The 20795-nt window shown below is 46.1% G+C and overlaps 1 protein-coding gene across 5 annotated transcripts in view; it reads right to left on the bottom strand.

Annotated features, from left to right (window-relative positions):
• Nucleotides 1–9260: 9260 nt before the first annotated feature.
• The window catches only part of ATP2A2 (ATPase sarcoplasmic/endoplasmic reticulum Ca2+ transporting 2), a 62614-nt gene continuing 51079 nt past the window's right edge, over nucleotides 9261–20795 (bottom strand). The window contains exons 15-22 of one of the 5 annotated variants that reach the window (XR_016444181.1): nucleotides 19763–19983; nucleotides 19328–19530; nucleotides 18663–18748; nucleotides 18141–18274; nucleotides 16577–16694; nucleotides 14839–16419; nucleotides 10386–10426; nucleotides 9261–9549 (exon numbers count right to left, since the gene is read on the bottom strand). Coding sequence is in view for 3 of the 5 variants with exons in the window: in XM_090062848.1 (XP_089918974.1) it covers nucleotides 16150–16419; nucleotides 16577–16694; nucleotides 18141–18274; nucleotides 18663–18748; nucleotides 19328–19530; nucleotides 19763–19983 (1032 nt within the window). In the remaining 2 variants the exon portion in view is untranslated. Of the gene's footprint in view, nucleotides 9550–9585; nucleotides 10427–14733; nucleotides 16420–16576; nucleotides 16695–18140; nucleotides 18275–18662; nucleotides 18749–19327; nucleotides 19531–19762; nucleotides 19984–20795 lie in introns of those variants that run through there. The other 4 variants (XM_090062850.1, XR_016444180.1, XM_090062849.1 and 1 more) reach the window with 4 other exon arrangements.

Genomic DNA, 20795 nt, shown 5'->3' with positions numbered 1-20795 from the left:
CATATCAGCTGAAGCAGCTATTTTGTACTGGAATTTCTTGATGTGTGCACTGCATTTTTGCTTCCAAACAATAAAAAAAAAAAAACAACCAACTTTCCAGTAATGCAGTACCAGAGCACAAACAGGGTAAAAATGTTCCAGGAGAGCTGGCGCTGTATTAAAAATACAGGAGAGGGTGGTCTCCCAGAACCCTCCTCCCCCCAGCCTGTTTTAAAGCTGCGTGATGTACTCAAAAGACACAGAAGGAGAGTGACTGGCTTGTTCCTGTTCACAGATGGCTGGCTGGCTATCCTAAATAGATATTCTTCCCCTACTCCACTTTTTGCTATGCTTGCAGCTTAGAGAAACACCAATTTTTGTTTTTTCTCCAGTGTCATCCAAGCTACAGGTAAAGCCACTGAAGAATAAATAAGGCTTGTCTTCCAGTCTCATGGCTGATTTTAATTAAAACTAGCTGGTATATTTCAGTTCACTAAACACTATACCAAATGGTACAGTGTATATAGTACACTTGAACTAAAATCCTGTTTAAGTATCTGTTTTATACAGCAGTGGTATATAGTGAGTGGATTTCAACTCATTTCATGTTCTTGATTTGTTACAGAGGGAAGCTGCAAACATGTTCAAGTAAAACCCAAATTGTTTATTTTGCAAGCTCTCCATTTCTTCCTTTCTCTGCGATAAGCCTCAGATTGCATTCTGCTTCTGCATGGTAACCTAGGTAGGTTGATAAGCTTCTAAATAGTTAATCAGACCTTAATTGAGAGGATCAGGATGAAGTATTTAACACTGATAAGCTAGAGTGAAGTGGTGTGTTTGAAGTGCGTGGGAGACACTTGGTATGTGCAATAAAATGTTAGCCACTGGGCTGATGATGATTTTCACTTATATGGCCCTAATTGAAGCTGGTCCTATTGCTTCCAGCTGTGTTTAGCAGTAAGCATTGCAACGTTTTCTGGAAAGCAAGACTACCGTGGAACAAGAAGTGTGAAGGCTAGAGCTCAGCCCTGGAACAGTTCAGAGAATGTACAGATTGGTAAGCATGAAAGTGTGTGCTAATTTGACCACTTTTACTTAGTTGGGTAGTTTTACCTTAAGTCCTAAGTTAGCTATTGCACGTGCCGTTGGAGTTTGAAATTTGAACACTGCTGTGGTACCATTAACCAGCTGTTGTAAATTGGTCCTCCTTTAATTTTGCCATAGCCCTGGCCCTTTTAGTAAGTAGCGGATAGAAAGAATCCCATTAAAGCTTAGAGAAGTTAGATTTTACTGTATTGCTCCTTGGCACCTATGTGCTGAAGTCTGTTGCATGAAATTTCTAAAACTGTTTATGACCAGAATGGAGATCAGACTGTTCCTTTCGCTGGAGTTTCTGCTGTAAGAAATTAGCTTTAAAACTTCCTTTTACATACAGCTGTATGTAACTTATTTCTGGATACCTGCCCGTATCCTAAGACAAGTAGCTGACCGTGTTAGTCTGACCTCAGATGGAAGGGTCGCATTCAGAGAGGCTGCTTCACCAGATGGTAAAAGGGACATCACTCTTCAATTGCACGTTCTCTGTTTTGTGACAGCTTGCTTTGATTATTGAAGATAAAAGTTCAGACTGTTGCCACAGAGATCAATATCTCTAAATGCATGTTATGTTAGCACTCTATTAGATTATCTTTTCATGATCTTGTGAATAAACATCCAGTGGAAGGGATTGAGAACTTTAAGCTACAAAACCTGGAGAATGCACTTGATTTTTTTTTTTTTTTAATTTTATTTTAGTCTATTGCTTCCAAGAGTCTAAGGGGATATTTTTGGTCCCTTAATGAGCCTTCATTAATGCTTTAATTTTAGAATGTGATCTTTGCTTTTGTAACCTTGTGCTCCTGAATCCTGTGACTTGTTTCTAGTTTAGGAAATATAACTAATGCAGTTAGCTCATAATCAGTTGACCTCATTCTGTGCCTTAATCTACTGCTGTGCATACTACCAGAGGTAATGAATGCAAAAATTATGGCTTTCAGTGCATCAGGAGTCACATAAGGTCTGCAAAGGAGACAGTTCAGAGGTGATGTTGGAAGCCAGTGACACAAGGGCACCCAGTCTGCCACCTGTGCTGCTATCTGCTCTTTTGGACATGGACTGTATTTGGTGGTGTCTGAGGCTGGATAAAGGTGTAATGTTTGTATTTGCTTGCTTCTCTGGCTCTGAGGTGCCACTTCTGATCATAGATATCATCAGTGGTGCAAGGGCAAGAGTTTCTCCAAACTTTGCGCTCCTTCCTGAACTCCAGCAATCTTCACAGCTGTGCTTTGTCAGCCCCTCAGGGACAGCGTGCATTGAGGGTGAGGATGAGGCTTGGAGCCATCCAGTCCTGGAGCTGCAAAGTAACTAACTTTCCTTTCCAAAGGCCATGTGTTAAAGATTATGTGAGCCACCCCTGCCTGTGAAATGGGGAGGCAAGGGTGTGTAGTTCGCTGTCTCAGAAAGTTGGGGGCATCTTTTTAAGCAGCTGTCTTGCAACCACAAGGTGCTCTGTAAGTGCTAGGTATCCTGTTAAAGTGTCTTATACTTTTTATGCTTCCTTTCCTGTCATTGCAGATTAGAGAGAGTTCTGGGTAATTAGTGGCTTTCTCTCTTAATATTCAGCCTCCTCCTTGGTCTTGTTTCATATAATGAAACCTTCCCTTCTTAGGGCTTGTGAGGTGACATTTGAAGTTAAACTTTCCAGCCCTGTAGCAATGAGCATTTGTTTCTCAGAAAGCCTGTCTGTTTCACAGAGTTGTGGTTTCTGGGGAACTGCGGGATGGCATCTGTGAGAGTATCCCAGCATTGTGGTTGCCTTACCCACACACATTGTACCTCATCTGCTGTGGCTAAATTGGTGCAGACTTGAGTGTGAACAGTTAGCTGGGTTAAACCTAGCTTGTGTTGAAACCTGAAGTAGATTTACTAGCACAGGCTGAGCAGCTGTGAGCCAGGTATAACAGTGTATGTTTATTAATGCACCTATAGTTACATTGGTGCCATTTTGTGCCTAAACCTGATTCAAGCTACAGTGGTCCAACCACTGCTACTACAGAGGAAGTGGGAGTTGGGATGTGTACAGAAGGGAAAGGGCTTTGTGGCAAGTGTGTGGGAAGTGGATGAGTGTTTCTTGTGTCTGCTCATGGACTGCATGCGTGGGAGTCATTTGGGTTGCCAGCAGAGATCTCTGGCTTGCTGAAGCATTTGGAATGGGTTGAACTGTATTTGACTGAGGCCCCTCTGCCCCTTATCAGCAAACCTGCTAACAATAGGACACAGATCCGGTAAGCAGTCCATTCACTTGGACTTGATGTACTGAGCCTCACTTGTGCCACTTAGCCTTATGTTAATGGCTGTGTTGTGTTCCACCTGGAATGAGCATTGGAATTTTTTGCTGGGATTAGTCACTGACAGTTGTTTACACTGTAAAATCCTCCATTAACACTGCGCCTTGGCTTGGAGCAACCTGGTGAGAGAGGTCAAAGGCTGAACAGGCTAGGAAGCCAAAATCCCATCTCCTTTCACCCTGTCAGACCCAATTTGAGAGAACCCAGCCAGTTCTGAACATACTCTGCTACTGCTCCAGCTGTACATCATAGATGGAGTTAAAAATGGCTTTGTGCTCCACAAATGTCTGCTCTGTCACAGACCATAGAACTTGTAGTGCAGACAAAGGAATCCTGATGCTGTCTGCCAAATCTTCTGTTGCAGCTCTTCTGCTTGGAGAAGGGTTGGTCTGTTTGTGGCATGAAAGGAAGTGATGACCTTGTGTTTTGAGACTTCTACTTAAACTCTCTTGCACAGCTCGTCAGCTGTATTCTGGGCCCCTTTAGAATGTGTCTACCAAAACAAGGGGGGGAGGAGGGATGGAAATGGCCTGTCCTGAGATGCGGACTTGACCTAAATGTTAAAATAGTTACACAGAACAAGAAGTCCAGTTACATCAAAGTGGTGTGACTGGGTAGTGGCAGCAGTACGCTGCTCTGCCTGGTGAGCTGGGGTTCAGAAACTTGGACTGCCTCCTGGCTGTAATCCCAAGACTGGGAAGAGCTTAATGGTTGGCAGAAATGAGATGCTTGCTTTGGCAGCTGATTTGAGAAACTGGGCTGCTACTGGCAGAACAAAGGTTCTGTTCCTTTGTGACTGGAGGTGCAGCACATTGCCCTGAACAGAGCCATGCTGCCCATCAAGGTGCCGCCTTCTCCTGTGAACTCTGCAACATAGTTTGTGTTTGGTTTTCTTCCTGAATTCAGCGTATAGCCAGTTGTATTTTTCCTTAACACCTCGCATTAGCTGATGAGTTGAAGCTGGTAACTTGGCTCCATCTTGTTGGAAACCTAAGTAGTTTTCTTGTAAACTCCAGCATGGTGACATCAGTAGAGCAAGGGAAAGCTGTCTGCAAACTGTCTTCCTTGGGCTGGTCTGCGCAAGTTGCAGCCTACGCACTTCTGGAGATGGATGGGCTTCACAGGGCGTTCTATCCTGCAAGCACTCACTGCTACAGTGGTTCCTTTTTTGCCCTGCAGACCTTGACAAGGTCCCAGTTCCACAGTGACTACCTTCACTGCCATGCTGCATGTGGTGTGGCTAGCCCTCAGTCTGTGCGGCTGTAATGACTAAGGTCTGTTCTCATGCTGACTTTGTTACCTGTACAGGCCTCCATATCCAGCCTGCTGTAGTGGCTACCTTGCTAACACTTGGAGGCTTGTTGAAATCGGCAGCCTTTGCTGCTGCCCTAGTTAGAGAATGATCTAACTGGTCTATAGCAGCTGTAGCTCTTTTGGCCTTCCTTGCTGTAGACTGGAGCTATCACAGAAGGCCAGAGGGAATGCGGGTCCCTTCCCCAGCGCTGCAGCTGGGCTTTCATAGCCCCAAAGGGGCTGCAGGAAGCAGAGTGAACTTTGTGACCTCATTTCTGCCCTGTAATTTACAGTCTAGCCCATAAATTCAGAGAAGCTTTTCTCTATGGGAAGGTGCATCATCCATCATGTGGCCCTAGGTAGGGCAGAGACATTTACAACGACTAACTTCACTTGCAGCTGCTGGAATTCTTGGCTATGTGTTGGAGACCAAGTTCCTGGGCATGAAGCCACAATGTTAAATGAACCATTCCCTTGCACAGGCAGCCAGTCTCCAGTGCTTTGCCTGGGCGTGTGGGGGTGCCTCCACAATCAGCCCTGTTCAAAACAGCCTAGCAGTGCCTTTGCTGAGGGCAGTATGGGGCCCACAGAGCTCTGTGCCAGGTTGTCATAATTTGGGAGCACCTTCCTGGGGCCTGTGGAGAAGCCAGGTTGTTCTGTAGACTACAGGAGAGGATTTAGGGCTAGACCCAGTGACAGACCAGGGCACAGTAGCACCTCGCTTCTTCATGGGTGGTTTGGGAGGCAGTTCAGGATTCAGATCTCTGCTTGAGGTATGGGGTGGGAGAGTTGCAGCACAAAGGGAGCTGCAAAGGAGAACCTTGGGCAGCCAGTGGCCTGAGGGAGGGGCCCGAAGTCAGCATACATGAAAGTCCCACCCTTCAGCCCCCTCCACTGAGCTGCAGGAAGGCAGCTCCATCTGCTCAGGGTCTCAGACTGGCACCCCCCGCAAATAGTAGGGCAGAGGTGAGAGTTGGAGGGTTTTTGTTTAACCCAAGCTGCTATGAGAGAACCCAGCCCTCTGCAGCATGGGTGGCAGTTGCCTAAGGGGCTGCTCAGGCTGGTGGATTTGAGGCAAGCTGCCTGTGTCACATTCGTGTCCCCCTGCAGAGTCTGGCTGTAAGCTGGCCAAGGTTCCCACCTTTCCCATCGCTCCCTGGTGGTGCAGCCAGGCCACTGATCCTGGTCTGGCAGTGCGTGCCTCCAGAGGGTAGAGTCAGATTAGACATCAGGAGGCGCTACTTCACTGTCAGGGCAGCTAGGATCTGGAACCAACTTCCAAGTGAAGTGGTGCTGGCTCCTACCCTGGGGGTCATTTGACCCCAATACTTTTTCCTGCCATGGCAGGGGGTCAGACTTGATGATCTGCTCAAGTCCCTTCCGCCCCTACCAATTATGAAACCGTGAGGAGGGGGAGGGCATGAAATAGAGGGCAGTGTTGCCCTGCTTTATGAGGTAACTGTGAGGCTCAGCACCAGGCTGCAGGCTTGGCACCTCCTGTGTTGCTGCCATCCCATTATCGACAGCGCCATATACAGCCTCCCGCGCATACCCTCTGCTCTGAGCGATGGGTTGCCAGCTTTGAAAACACGGCCGTGTCCCTGCCGATGTCGCCTGAGGACAGCACTGTGACTGAACCAGCACCAGGCATAAATCTCTGCATCATTGTTTGGAGCTTAAATACCATGGCAGCCAGTGCTGAGGTGGGTGAATCTGTTCCGCAAAGCAACGGGGAGGTGTGTGAGCTACCAGCAGGGTGGGCCTGGCACAGCAGCGTTTCTCTGAGTGCCTTTGGCAGTGCAGGGGGACAGTTTACGCAGCCTCACCAGCACCGTGGGTAGGGCTCTTAGACAGCAAAACACCCCATTGGGTGCTACTACCCCCCTATTCTTCCCCAGCCTGGCTGTGTCCCCCATGATGAGGCCTGAGGCAGCCACTCTAACCCTCACCTCCCATAAACACAGCCAAGGGGCAACAGGCTTGTCATCCTGCTCCTTGCCGCAGTAGTGTGGGGATCTGTTGGGACAGGGTGGGAGAGTTGGGTTTGTTTGCACAGCACTGGATGTTGGCTATAGCGAGGGCTGTACCAGTGCGCCTGCAGGCCTCAGACCTGGAGGCCCCTGGTGAAAAGGTCTGACTGAGCACCGTATTTGGGTGCAGGCAGGATTTTACCCGCCATGGTCAGATTGGTATGGAAGGGGGCAGGAGATTCTGCCTTCCTCTGTAGCTGGCAGGGGGAGTGCATGGCCTACTGGGGCTCTCAAGCGTGTTGTCTTGAGCCTCACGGCAGTGGGCCACTGCCAGCTCATCCCTCCGCTTTACCTGGGGCAGGCTAAGGCGTTCTTGGTACCATTGGGCAAAGGGCCTTGTTGTTATGGAAGAACTGATTGTGTAGTTTAGGGCTGGGTCAAAAAAGCACTGTGTGGCATGGCTTGGACAGGGTCAAGCCTGCCTCGAGCAGGAGAGTGGACTGGGTGATCCTTCCCACCCCTGAGGGCCCTTCCAGCTTGCCTGGTTTGCGCTGCTGAGATGCACAGGAGTGCTGCCATGATACCTCTACACTGCAGCCCCCCCCTTATAGAAGTGTGGGGCAGGGAGAGGACACTGTAGATGAGTTTAGCTCAGTTCCCCTGTGCCAGTGCCCTTAAAGCTGCCAAACCTCTGCGAGGCTTTCAGTAATGTGGCTTGTAGGTCATTACCTCTGCAGGGGCCCATGTGGGACGTACTGTTAGTAACTGGTGAGTCAGCCATACTTTTTGTGTCGTGCATGCACTAAGTGTTGGGGGTGACTGAAGCTTTCCAGTCTGCAGCAGGTGGCTAGAAATGTCACAATAAGCTTTGGACTGTGACGCGCTGTAATGGGAGCCATGCAAGTCCCAAACAGCATCTTGTGCATGAGGCTTTCTTTCCATAGGCTAAATGCTGTCTGCTACAATACTGGCACCTGGCTGACAACCCCAGCCTTGCGTGCGCCTGCCAGCTGGAGACCAGGCATCAAGAAATGCACATCACATCCCAGTTACATCTGTCACAGACCAGCTTCTCCACATCTCTCTCAGGAACAGGAAGCTGGTAGGATTGCAGCAGAGGGATAGGGGTAACTATGGGTGGGAAGGACACACAGGAGTGAAGTTAGCATAATTCAGAAGACCTGCTTGCCTCAGCCTGGCCTGATCCTTGACCATTTAGTTATAGGTTCCTGGTGTGTAAAGCCCCAAGGACTCTTCACCTGTCAGGCAGCTTATTAGGTAGGTAGCAGTGCTCTGCACTGCTCCAAAATTAATCTGAGAGGGAGGGAAAACTGGCAGTCAGCACTAGAAGGAGCTGAGGGATGGATGGAGTCGTGATGTTCTAACTTCAGAGCTTGGGGAAGTGCTTCACTGGCCTGGAAACAGGCCTGTCCCTCCACAGCCTTGCAGACTCATTTCCTACTATGGTCGTGTGCGAGGGGACCCAGGAGTGTTTTCAGCATGTATAATTGGCTGGTGCCCTGGTTCAGGCTCCGGGGCTGCGTGTGGGCGATCTGTATCAGTTGGGCCCATGCTTCACTTTGTTTATCCTTGTGCCTGGTGGCGAGGCACTGGCAAGACTGACGCAGGAGGCAGTTTAGGGGGGGAGCAGCATACATTGACGTTGGTATCAGAAATCTGTAGCCCTTCGGCAGCTGTCCCCTGGTTGCTCCCATGCTGCTCAGCTCGTTGGCCTGGTAACAGTCACAGTCTTGCATTCTAGCTCTGACTGGTGGGGGCAGGGTGGGATCAGCAGAAGAGCTGGACCCTGCCGTGCATCTCAGCAGCAGCCTGCATGAATCTGTCGAGCTAGGCTCAGTTCACTCCCAACAGCATCTGCCCCCAGTGCACAGCAGGTACCACATGTCCAGCCAGCCCCACAAGCACACCTGACAGCAGCAAATCCCAGAGGGGGTATGTGATTAGAGCCCCATTCATGGAGGGGCTTCTTCCCATGACTGATTTTTGCCCAAAACCAGAACTACAGGCTTGGCTCTTACACACAATTGCCCAGTGTGGTGGTGGACTTAGATCTTGTGCTGTAATCACCTGACTCCACTTCCAATCTCATCTCCTTTCTTAGGGCACTTAACTCCCCAGCTCCCTACAAACCTCTCTCCTTTCAGCCTAAAGTCTGCAGCTGGGATTTAAGTGATCATCCCCTTGTTTAGTTATAGGGAATCATAGATGTTCCTACTGATCCTTTCTGTCCCACTTACCTTTGCAGGAAACAAATGACAGGCAGGCTCAAGAAGATAAGACAGGTTAGAACTCACAGCTCTTAGATGCCTCATTCATCTGCCCTTTGCAGTTTCTCTGGCCTCCTTATCTCATAAGGGTTAGGAAGCTTACCTACCTACTTCAAATCTGTTGACAGAGTGAATGGCTGTACTGCTCATACCCTCAGGGTCACTTGAGAACCAGAGGTGTTGGCCAACTGTGCCTGACCTATAGGACAACTTGAGCACTCATCCAGTGGCAAGTACAGCAGGTGCCTTTGGGCCAGGCTCCCCAGGGAGGTGGGGATTTAGTGGCTACAGGAGTTGGGAGGGGGCTATCTTTACTTACAAAATAGAGAACCAAAAAATGGAAGTGTCATTGGGAAAGAATGTGTTTATTAAGGTTTCTGGAGGGTTTTTACAAACAATGGAGCATTTAAAAAAAATTAAGTGATCAAAGTACTTGACAGTGTCCCTTAAAATGCACACAAGCCCCTGGACAGAGGAGAAAAAAAAAAAAACACACCAGCGAGGAGGTCAGTACTGCAGGAAGAGCAGCTGGCATCTGCATAGTTCTAGTAGGAAAGATTGCAATGCTGCTGATGCTAGTAAGTGTCATCCTGGCATTAATATAAGAGAATGCCAACGTATGTACGCAAGTACCTGTAGAAAACAAAGTGCATCAAATAACACGCCAGGTGTGTATTGTAGAATCAATTTATTTACCCAAAACAAGGAATTAGGTGTGATGCTTATTACTGTCAGTATTTCAATAGACACTTGATCTTATTTACAGCTTCTGGAGGTCAGTCACCCATGCAGTTGTGATAACTGGCCGAGTTGTTTGCTGCTTTAGATAAATGCATCACAATAGTTGTATTGCACCAACATCTGTCTACTTCTTTAGATTGAATTAAATAAGTTACATTACAGTGCAAAATAAGTTGGTTTGCACACACAAAAATAAAATTAAAAAAAAAAATTGGAAGTTATGACCTGGGGGTTTACAATTTACACATTCAACATCTGTAGTCTTTTTTTCAATGAATTTATAAATAGTATAGCATATTGTACAGAGCTGTTTATAAAGTAGTACGCTTAGATGATACAATACAGAAAGATTTGGCTACTTACAACTGAAGGCATGCATTAGTTTGATATTGTACATTTTATTAACTATGACATCTTACACAGAGAAATATGGAAACTTGGCTGACAGCTCCTCAACTTTTGGTTTAAGAACAAAAAAAAAAAGTTCTCTTCCATGCAGCAAAGAACCCAAACTTCTCTGGAGAGTTTGATTCGCTGAGCTATATTGCACATTTGTACATTTGTATAACTGAAGCCCTAATGGTACCACACACTTATTCCACAAAGTATACAATGAGTTTCGGTTGAGGGGAAGCAAAGGGGGGTTTCTTTTTTTTTTTACATGACACATGCAGCAGTTTTGGTAGATGTGTTGCTAAAAACACATGCACGCAACAAAACAACCTTACATGTCTGCAAAATTGTTTAGGAAGCGATTACTCCAGCATTGCTGAAAAGGAAAGAAAAGAGAAGAGTTAATGAGAGCACGAATGGTCTGTCATTATAAAAGCAAGACTCTGCCAGATCAATAGTGATAGAAGAAAGAAGGTTAAGTTTGATATCAGGCTGCTGATTTCATTGAAAGGACACGGTCTTAGGTTTAGTTTCTGACACCATTGTGAAAGCCAATAATCAGAGCTCCCACCCATCTCCATGGGGACAGGATTTCATCTCAAATATTAGAAGGCAAAAGAATTTTAAAGTTGCCTTTTAGTATTTCAGTGTCCAGCCCAAGCAGAGAGACCAGGTCTGGTTTCATTTGCTAGATGAGTTTCCCTCCCAGGTATGATACACTACCCTTAGGGCCTGGTTGTTGTTTGAAAAACAAAACAAACCATTACAGAAATTTCCTGGAAAGAATTTCAGTGGCTATTTTTTAAGTCTGTTTGCAGGTTTAATTTGGCAAAAACTAAACCCTCAAATTTTGGCTCAAAGCAGACCTAATACATGTCCCTTTAATCATCCCGGTTATGCAGCCAATTCTGGGAAGCAAGGTAGGAAAGAAGTCATGGTACACCTGAAGTTTGTGTGAGGCGTGAAGTACAACGTCATGAAGCTACTGTTGTACTTTACCCTGAAATGCACCATGGACTTTATCCCCGTCTTTGAAGATAAACATGCTCTGCTTCCCTAGTTGGACTGCTCTGTAAATACTGCCCTTCACAGCAGAGCCTATGATTTATAGGGTCCAAGAGTTCAGAGTATGCGTAATATTAATGTCATTAAGATATGTGATTAGCAGAGATTAGGGAAACAATTAATGGTTAGAAGTGCGTAAAAGGTAAAACAAGACAGGTGCAAAATCCATTTTACCTCCTTCCCTCCCATCTCTGCAAATTCCACCATCTCTCCTGTTTGAGCTGCTTGCCATTACATTCTACTTGGCAGCTGTTCTCAGAAGCAGCTAGCACTGCTGTACTGCATTTTATCATCACAGATGAAAAGCTCATTTTCTTACCAGTAGGTGTTTATGAAACAGCCTCCCCTCACACATTAGCCTTGTAACGCTGGGACAGAATGGAATTACCGCACCTTTCAGACTGTCTCCTGGAGGGCTATTCAGAGTAAATCAGCAGACACTATTTATAGTGTAGTCGCATAGGCAAAAAGGAGACTCCATTTACATATATTTCGAGCAGTTCTTTGACTCTCAGATTCTTTGTCAAGAGGAACCAGTGGCTTGGGACCACCTGAAGGAGGTAGAGAAGCCCCAACTAGATGTCCGACATCTGCACAGGGACAGATACCCCCCCAGCTAACAGCACACGGTAGGATTTGCCAGGCGTGAGTATGCTCTCCTAGAAGGAGCTGCTGTCAATGTGAAAGCATCAACTGATGGCTGGCTTCCAGCAGAAGCTTTAGACAGAGGCATCTCATCTAGCTGTCTCTCAGCCTGGCGTGACACAAACCCCTTGTGGTTCTCGCCTGCCAGGGATCACAGGGAAAAGGCTGCCAAGGGAATGCATTAAGAAACCCAGAGTGGAGGAGCAGACAACAGAAAGCTCACTGAAGGGTGAAAGAAAACACACAGAACTGGAAGGCATAAAACTGTTTGAAGAAATGGTGGTGTTGAATAAGGCAGGGGGACGCGCAAGCCTCATAACAGACATGCTGTGTCCACAGGGTCACATAAGATGTCCACACGGCCATTAGGCTAACTGGATCCCTCACAAGTGAACTCTTCAGAGGCACGACATATTTCTGCTCTGCTGCCTGGATCACAGCTACTAAGCTTCAATAATACAGAATGCAAACACATTTTCTACAGAGAGACACCGCCTCTCTCCCTTCAAAATCTGTAGGTGGAGACGAGCCTGGTGCTGCTGTCCTTTGGAGCAGTCAGACATTGGGCTAGGAACGGAAGAGGGGTTTCTTCTACTAATACAAGTTTTGGCAAGAAATTTTGCTTTTAACCTGTGACGAACTGCTGCATTTTGCCTAGGGGACCTGTCAACTGTCCATCAGCTAGAGAGGGGGGAAAAAAAAAAATTCACAACTTACACCAGTTGAAGAGGAACAGTTTGGTTACCCAAGTTCTCTCATTTCCCTGATGCCAAGTGGAGGGAGCTGTTTTGGTGACATTGCCCTACTCTGTTAAGTGTCTGAGAGCTGTCCCACCTTAGTCCAGTGAAAGGCTGCTCAAAAGTCCATGTCTTCAAACCCAAGACTCAGCCACTGTGCAACACATGTACAACAGATAGCAGCTTTCTAGGCACCTGCTCAAACTGCTTCACTCCAGAGAAGAGTGAAATACACCCTGGAGAGGATCGATTCCATTCCTGTGGCAACATCTTTTAGCACAGGGAAGGGTAAAGGTTTGCTGTACTTTGTAGACTCATTCCTTGAGGCACTTGCAGACACTCCCATCTATTTCAAAGGCAGCTGCTATACTACCAGTTGCTGAGCAAGTGCAGTTCAGGCAGACAGTGCTCCAGGTTTAGATAAGGCCTTCAAAAGCAGTGCAATTGCCCAGATGGCCCCAGACACACTGGATCTCCTAGGCTCCTCTCCAACAGCCCAGGTCTACCTCTCCTTGCAGCAGCAGGGTTGCATGCTGCTTCTGCAATTACAGCCAGGGCACTGGAGCACACTTTTAATATGGTGCACAACTTAGCTTGAGACAGAAGCTTTAAAAAAACCCACCCCACACCCACTGACCACACAGATCCTTTCCAGGCATTTGTGGAGCCCAAACTACCTAGTGCTCAATCATTAAGCATTTAGTGTGAACACCTAGGTCTAGGATGCTGAGCTGGGACGTGAAACTAAACCCAGCTGACATTTAAGTGGCTGCTGACAAGTTGCTAGACTGTCAGTACGAGCTTGTAAAAGCAAGGCACATGGTCTCCAGTGTAGGTGGAAAAGAAACTGCAGCCAGCAAGAGCTGATATAGCAGGTTGCCCAGAAGTTACCCTTGTAACCAAAAGCCTTTGTCTTCCACTGCAATGCCGGAGTCTGCCTGCACCCCATATTCCAGGATCGGGGGGCTCCATTTCTCGAGGTGGTAGTGCCCTCAGCTGCCCGTGGGCACAGAGCCCTCAGTCCAGTGTTCCCAGAACCCAATGGCATTGCAGCAAATTGATTTGATCAAATTTAGTCTTAGTCCACAGGGTACAAGAGAGGCTTGCGTGACATGATGCCGTCAGTGCCCAGTGCAGAGAACATGCCCTGCTGCAGACACTGATCTCGTATTCTGAGGAACAAGACCTCCTCACTGGCTGAACACTGAGGAGGCCATTCTGTAGCTGCACCATCACAGGGTGCAGCTGCAAGTCTTATTCTTGGGATGGACGTTCTTCTCGGTATAGAGGTCCTTCTCCAGTCACACCAAATACACTACAGTCAACACAGAACTCAGGTGCTTATAAAGGGGTCTTGCAAATGCCTACCTGGTGACAAGGACCTGGACCTGACTCAACACCCAAACAAGCCACTTCATGCTTACTAAAAGCACCCCTCTGCTAAAATGCACTCTGCTGAGGGCCAGCAGACAAAGCTGTTCCTTAGGGAGCTGTTTTGTTTAACATCTGGGGGAAACACACATCTTCTGCAGCTAAAGCTAGGCAAGCCTGCAACCCTTGAGATTATCCTCTGTGCCAGCCAGGATCCAGCTTATTGTTTCATGTACCAGTCCGCTTCAACAGAAGCTAAAAAAAGTAGCATGACCCAGCTGCTTTTAAGAGTAGGCTCAAAGGCAGTGCAAACTATGAGAACACCTGCCAGCCAGCTTCCAAAGGCACCACGACCCCAGTGCTAGTCTGGCAGAGTTTAAGAGGAGTGGGGGTTTCTTTGTCTTTTCACACTACCACCATGTGGAGAAGGCATTTCCACCAACTGGGAACAAACAATTGCCCGAGCAGGGGGGCACCTGCACTGCAAACACTAACACCCAGGAAGGGTAAAGGAGGCGACACCCTGTCCACAAAAGGCATTCCACATTTCCTACTGGGTGAATGCTTGAGAACCGAGTGTCCCCTGCCCAGCAGTACAAGCACGTTTCACACAAATGCCCATCCAGTCCGAAGCAGCAAACCAACATAAACAGGGAGGTCTCAAAAAAAGATTTGATAGATTTGCCACAGACTCAACACCTGCAGCATTCTGCAGCACCGAGACTGCCAGTCCCCCCAGATCTGTTGTACAAAGCACCGTTACGGTTCTGAACGTAAAGCGTTTGCTTCAACTGGAGCCGCACGCTAGAATGAGTCTAACGTGGTGATAATAATGTAGCACAGCAGAGTCTGACAAAACGCAGCATGGAATGAAGGAAATTACTATTTATTCTTGACATGTAGGTGTACAGCATATGCCATTTTACAGAAAGTTATCACTGGGATGGTGAAATGGAAGAGAAATACTCACTTTAGGTCGATGGATGTTGGAAGGCATTGGAGAAAAACACCACAGTTAGGACTGTTAATGACTTGCACATTGTTGGTACAGGACTGATTTTGAAAAACATGCTCTAACACATCGCAATAATGAATGTGGTTAGTGCCACATGAAAATAAAAATAGTTCTATACAATATGTTCAATTTGGTCATGTGCTATTTACAGATTTTACAAAAACCACACACGAGCTTGTTACTTGTTTAAGTCAGGCTATAGCAGGCCAGCAGAAGAACTCTCAAAATGTTTAGCTGATTTTTTAGCGCCCTCATAAAAGTGTAAGAAATCCAATTTCAAACTATGCAGTGCAAGTTATTTTTCCAGGCCCCATTACAAAAAGCTTTGATTTAAAAAGACCGAACCGAAGTCTGACACACGTAAGTAAGGTATTAAAATGGAGCTCAAACCATCTTCTACAGTTAAAATGAGACAGTTCTCTCTCTTCATCCATTTCAAAGTTTTTGTCTTTAAGCTAGACTGAAGTAGTTCTTTCCTGTCCTCCCCCTGCTTTCCCTCCACAAGTGGGCAACACTGGTTAAACAAGGTGGGTTAGAATAAAAATACATTAGACATTTAAATAAATAACCTTAAAAAAGCTACGTGTGTTGAGAGGATGAAAGAACCCAGCAGGCTGCACCTGGAATGATGTTTTCTGCACAAGCAAAAATAGGCTTACCTCTTACAGAGACTGGCGTAAACAAGACTGTCGGGAATCTAAAAGGTGGGTGCAGGAGGGGGGCAAACCAAAAATACTGAGGTAGCAGTACTCTCTGCCCAGTGCAGAAAAACCATCTTATGAATTAAAAAAAAAATAGACTGACCATATGACAAATTAAGTTCAGATGACCATGCAGAAGACAGACAGTTACATGCTTTTTTAGTTTTAGACAACACACATTCATTCCCTAAAATCTGCTGCCAATTTCATTTGATAGTGTCCGCTGGCTCAAAAGAATTTTTTTTTTTTTTTTTTTTTTTACAAGGATGAATCAACTATTCAACAGAACACTGTACATGCTTTTCATCTACAAAAAAATATTTGCATAAAATAGTGTTAGTTCTCTGTACATGTCAATGGACACTTTAATTGTGTATAAAAGAGGAATATATTGCCCCCACTGGAGTCAGAAAAAGCAAAAAACAAAAACAAAATCTAGAGTATGAAACCTCCATCACCGGCAAGTATGTTCATGTGAATATTCAGCAGAAATAGACAGTTGCTCTAAACAATAAAAAAATTGATTAAGTTAAACATCTTTATGTAAAACGGGTCACTATGTCAGTCAAGACCAGAACATGTCACTAAAGTTAGTGTCTGTACTATAAAGCCAGATAATCAAGGGCATGGTAATGAGCACAAACGGCCAGGAAATCCCTTCGGTGCATGCTGATAAAGAGTACGGTTTGGTGGCAGGCTGCACAATATCTTTACCAGGTTCCAGGTAGTTACGTGCTGCAAACTTAAGTGTCTCATCCAGCAGAATGACAGGGAGTGAGATTTTCAACACCATCAGCCACTGCGTCACATTCAGAGGCGTGATCTGGAAGATAATCTGTGGAAGAGGACCCCAACATTAGAGTCTCCTACAAGAGGCAAGTCAATGGCTGAGTTTTAAACAAGCATTAAAAAAATAATCTTTATTGCAAGTAAGTTATTTTTGGCACTCTTCTCCTTAAGCGCATTAGTGGGCACAAGTGACATGAACTTACTGGCAGTGGTTCCACATAAAGGATAAGGAAGTGAAGTGACATGGACAAGCAAATGGCACCCATCAGCCAGACATTCTCCCATGGAGGCATCCTCATTAACGACTGGTTTTCTGATAGACTGCAATACAAACATGGGACAAATCAAGCATTACAACAGGCCAGTCAACACACCTGGAAACAAAAAAGGCAGTTCAGCAGTTCCCAGTGTCCTGGTCACACACGAAGGAAGAGAAGAGAAGATGCAAAGGATGTGCTTCAAGTGAGGCCGCAACTTACTCAGCTAAATGGGAACACTACCTAGCAAGTCAGTCACAGCAGGGTTTGGGACACCATGTCCTTGACTGTTCACTCTGGGCATCTGCTGGACGTGGGTTCTCTCCTCAGTTTCAGAAGTAAGGAGTGATACCAGATCAGTCCTGGTTCCTCAATCTGAACCTGCCTTCCTCACCTACTCAGCTGGTTCCCTTATCTGCTGCTGCGGAGAAGCTGAAAAACCCACCCCACTTCAGCCAATCTGGCAGCGCAAAGAAATTCTTGCCCTGCCTCAGAGAAAATACAGCAACAAGCAGAATACCCACATTCCAGCACAAAACCTTTCCCTACTCTGATCCCACTCAGAGCAGGGTGGGGAGGGGAGCTCCTGCCCCAGAAAGAGCTCATAGGACTAGAAGGGACAGGGCAGAATAGTGAATTTGATTCTTACAAGTTACCCGCATTTTGTAACCCCTTTACTGTAGACTGAGGGAAGTCGATCTCTGCTGGCTGCAAAGAGCCAAGAAGCTCAATTCATGTTGCATTTTAATAATATCCACTTGAATTGGACTGCAGTGCGTACAAGGTTGCATTTAGGCTTATTCTAATATTCTGCACTATGTAATGCTGTATGTAACACAATCGATCAGTCTCCTAGGTTGAACCTGCAGAGCAGATCTGAATAGGGCACCTTCTGGCTAGGCCAGAGGGGAGTTTTGTGCTGGAGGACCGAGTTCAGAGAGAAGGAGTCTCCTGTGTGGGCCAGGTTCTGCACCTCACCTTAACATTCAAGTCCATTTCTTTGCCTTCTAAAGTACATTTTTTCAAATACCCTTGGCTTACTGTGCTAATTAGCTGTTTCCATTTATAATGTATTATATTAATTGGCTGAGGCCATACTCCCTTAGGGCAGGAAGAACTATTTTTCATATACTTAAACTGCCTTATTTTAGGTCTCCTTGTTCTCACTTCATAGCAGCAGTGCAGGGACTCATCTGATTGATGAGGCTTGAATTAAAGAGTGGAAAACATCCGTGCAGTTAATGCCCTGCAGTCAAATACCAAGATCCCAAGAGTGAACCTGAGGGTTTAAAGCTACACCTCTGCATTCATGGAAGGTCTTCAACATGACCCAGGAAAGCTGCTCCTAAAGGAGGCCTGCACTGTGTAAATTCATGAAAGCATCATAGCACTGTTACCCATTACTTGAGTGTCCACACGTTACAATGGACACACACAGCAAGTCATGAACTCAGGCAAGAAGTTCTCACTGAAGCTCTTGTTAGTATCTTTCCACCTCAGAGATACTAACCTGTTGAGAGCATTGCACATCTCTATGGTGACCAGAACAGAAAGAGCCATTGTCATGGGGTATGGAGACTCAAAGACCACACAGTCTACACCCGAGAAGTCTGGGTTGTCCTCTTTACACTGCAGGAAGTGGCTCTACAAGAGAACAAAGCAAGCACTCGGTTCAATGATGGTGATCCAATTTTTAAAAAAGTTAAGCTCAGGATACCATTCAGGATTTCTTGCACAGGCTTATAAAGAGACTGTACCCAGTGTTGAGAACTACTTTCTCTATGTCAAGACAATTCTCATTAATTTATTGCACATAAAAGTCCTTCAGTAGCTGGTGGTCCTTCCAAAAACAGGTCAGCAGCTTATGTATTTGACCTCTCAGCTTCTAGTGAGCATGCACTGAATTATGTACAATTGTATCACATAGTCAGATACGATCCTTTAGAAATAGGGCACACAGTGGAACACCACGTCATTACTGAGAGACTGCAGTTCTGCAAGCTTCTTAAAAGTAAAATTAACTGAGCAATACCAGCTGGTAGAAGGTAATTCTTGGACCACCATCAGCAGCGATGAACCACCAGGCAGCAGCACCCACTGTAGCAGCTCCAACATAACCTTGAGGAGGGAAAAATGCAGTTGTCTATATTACAGTGAGAGAGACAAGGCCTCGTGCACCCTCCTTGAGCGTCCCCCTCCACCACCCTTTGAGCACTCTAAAGTGTCATGCAACTGCATCCGTTTCCTTCAAGAAAGTAGCTCCAAAATGTTGGCTGGACAGATTCCAGTTGGGATGACCTGACACCTGAAAGTCTTTCATCTGTTCACACAAGCTGCCTATTGCAGATAAGACACATGAGGAATTCAACTGGTTAGAGCTCTGCAAATCATCTTGCAGTCCTACAGGCACAGCTTTGCCTGTTACCTACAAGAATAGAGCAAAGCAACAAGAACGGTGTGAACGGAGGAGCTGTGCTTAACTCGTGGTGACTACTGCAGACAAGTGATGCCAAAAGAAAGCACAAATCTTGGACTTAAGTGGCTAGAAGGAGCACACTGGTTCAACAGTACACTCCACTGCTGTGGTTCTGGACTGGGGTCCCAAACACCACCAGACCTGCAACTTCCAAACAGGTTTCTGGAAGATGTTCTATATGGACATTTTAAAATTTAAAAATAAAAGTCAGTATTACTCACATCCAATAGCCAGATAACGGAAGAAGAGCCACCCACTGATCAGCGGCTCTTTAGGGTTGCGGGGTGGCTTATTCATAATGTCTAGATCAGGAGGGTTAAAGCCCAGAGCTGTGGCAGGGAGACCATCCGTTACAAGGTTTACCCACAACAGTTGGACAGGAATTAAAGCTTCGGGAAAACCCAGAGCAGCAGTCAAGAAGATACTAGAAGAACACACACAAATACAAGGTTACTCATGGGTATGTTAGTTAGATCAAAATAATTTTACAACAAACTCGAGTAGTAGATTCACAATTAAAACACATTTTGGAGGCAGCCTTTTTTTTTTTTTTTTTTTTTTTTTTACATGTAGCCTCCACGTCCAATAAATCTGCTCTGTTCAGTTATCAGCATGCTAGAGCAAAACATTCAGATGAAGTCACTTCCTCAACTTACCAAACAACTTCACCAACATTGGAGGAGATCAGGTAACGGATAAACTGTTTCATGTTGTTGTAGATTGCCCGCCCTTCCTCCACGGCAGCTACTATGGTTGAGAAGTTGTCATCAGCTAGCACCATCTCAGAAGCCGTTTTAGCCACTGCAGTACCTGACCCCATAGCAATCCCAATTTCTGACTTCTTCAGGGCAGGAGCATCATTGACACCATCCCCAGTCTAAAACACAAAGTGCAAACAGAACAGTATGTGGGCACTTGTATATCTTTGGGGGATCTAATGGCGACTTAGTGGGTAAGGAGATGCAGATGGGTGATGGTACTTTCAAGCAGTGGTTCTTGGCCTTCTTAGCCTGGAGGTGCCCGCTATGGAGTGGCACCCCATTAAAAAATCTACTGGACTTGCAGAGAGGTCAGGAAGGAGGAGAAGCTAGCAGGGAAGAGCCTGCACTTACTCTCCTCACCAGAGTCTGCCCTTATCCTCCTCATCTTCTCTTTCCCTTCAAAAGCTGTCAGGACACCCCAGGGTGCTGTGGCACCCTGGCCAAGAATCACTGCTTTCAGATAAATAGAGGACAGCGAGCTTAAACCCAAGTGAAGAAATCTGAAGAGGGGAACAACAGAATTAGAGAGCCAGGTAAGAAAGGGGACCTTTGCAGCCACGGAACCAAGAATGTGCTTCCAAAGCTGCTATTTTGGCTACAACTGGAATCAAGGTGTACTACAGCAGGCACAGTTGACTTAGCTGACTCCCCACTGCTCAAGTGCCAGTAATTTGGTTTAAAAATCTGTTTATCCTTGCCTAACACACCAGTCTCACGTCAGCTCCGAGGCCACACGCCTGCTGGGCTGAACAAAAAAATGCCTGTTTCAAGCGACAGCAGCACCTTTGTTGTACAGGCTTGGGGGGATGATACACAACGTACTTGAAGGAACAAACACGTTCTAAGCATCTACATTTTGTAAGGGTTATGAAACGAGGCTGAACTGCATGGAAACAATAAAGCAATTCTTACAATTAACTTGCTAAAG

This window comes from Crocodylus siamensis, chromosome 9 (assembly GCF_052110815.1).
Source record: "Crocodylus siamensis isolate JL-2025a chromosome 9, ASM5211081v1, whole genome shotgun sequence".
In the NCBI taxonomy this organism is placed as follows: domain Eukaryota; kingdom Metazoa; phylum Chordata; order Crocodylia; family Crocodylidae; genus Crocodylus; species Crocodylus siamensis.
The sequence above is the reverse complement of the archived record's forward strand: the minus strand, read 5'-3'. Positions and strand labels throughout refer to the sequence as shown.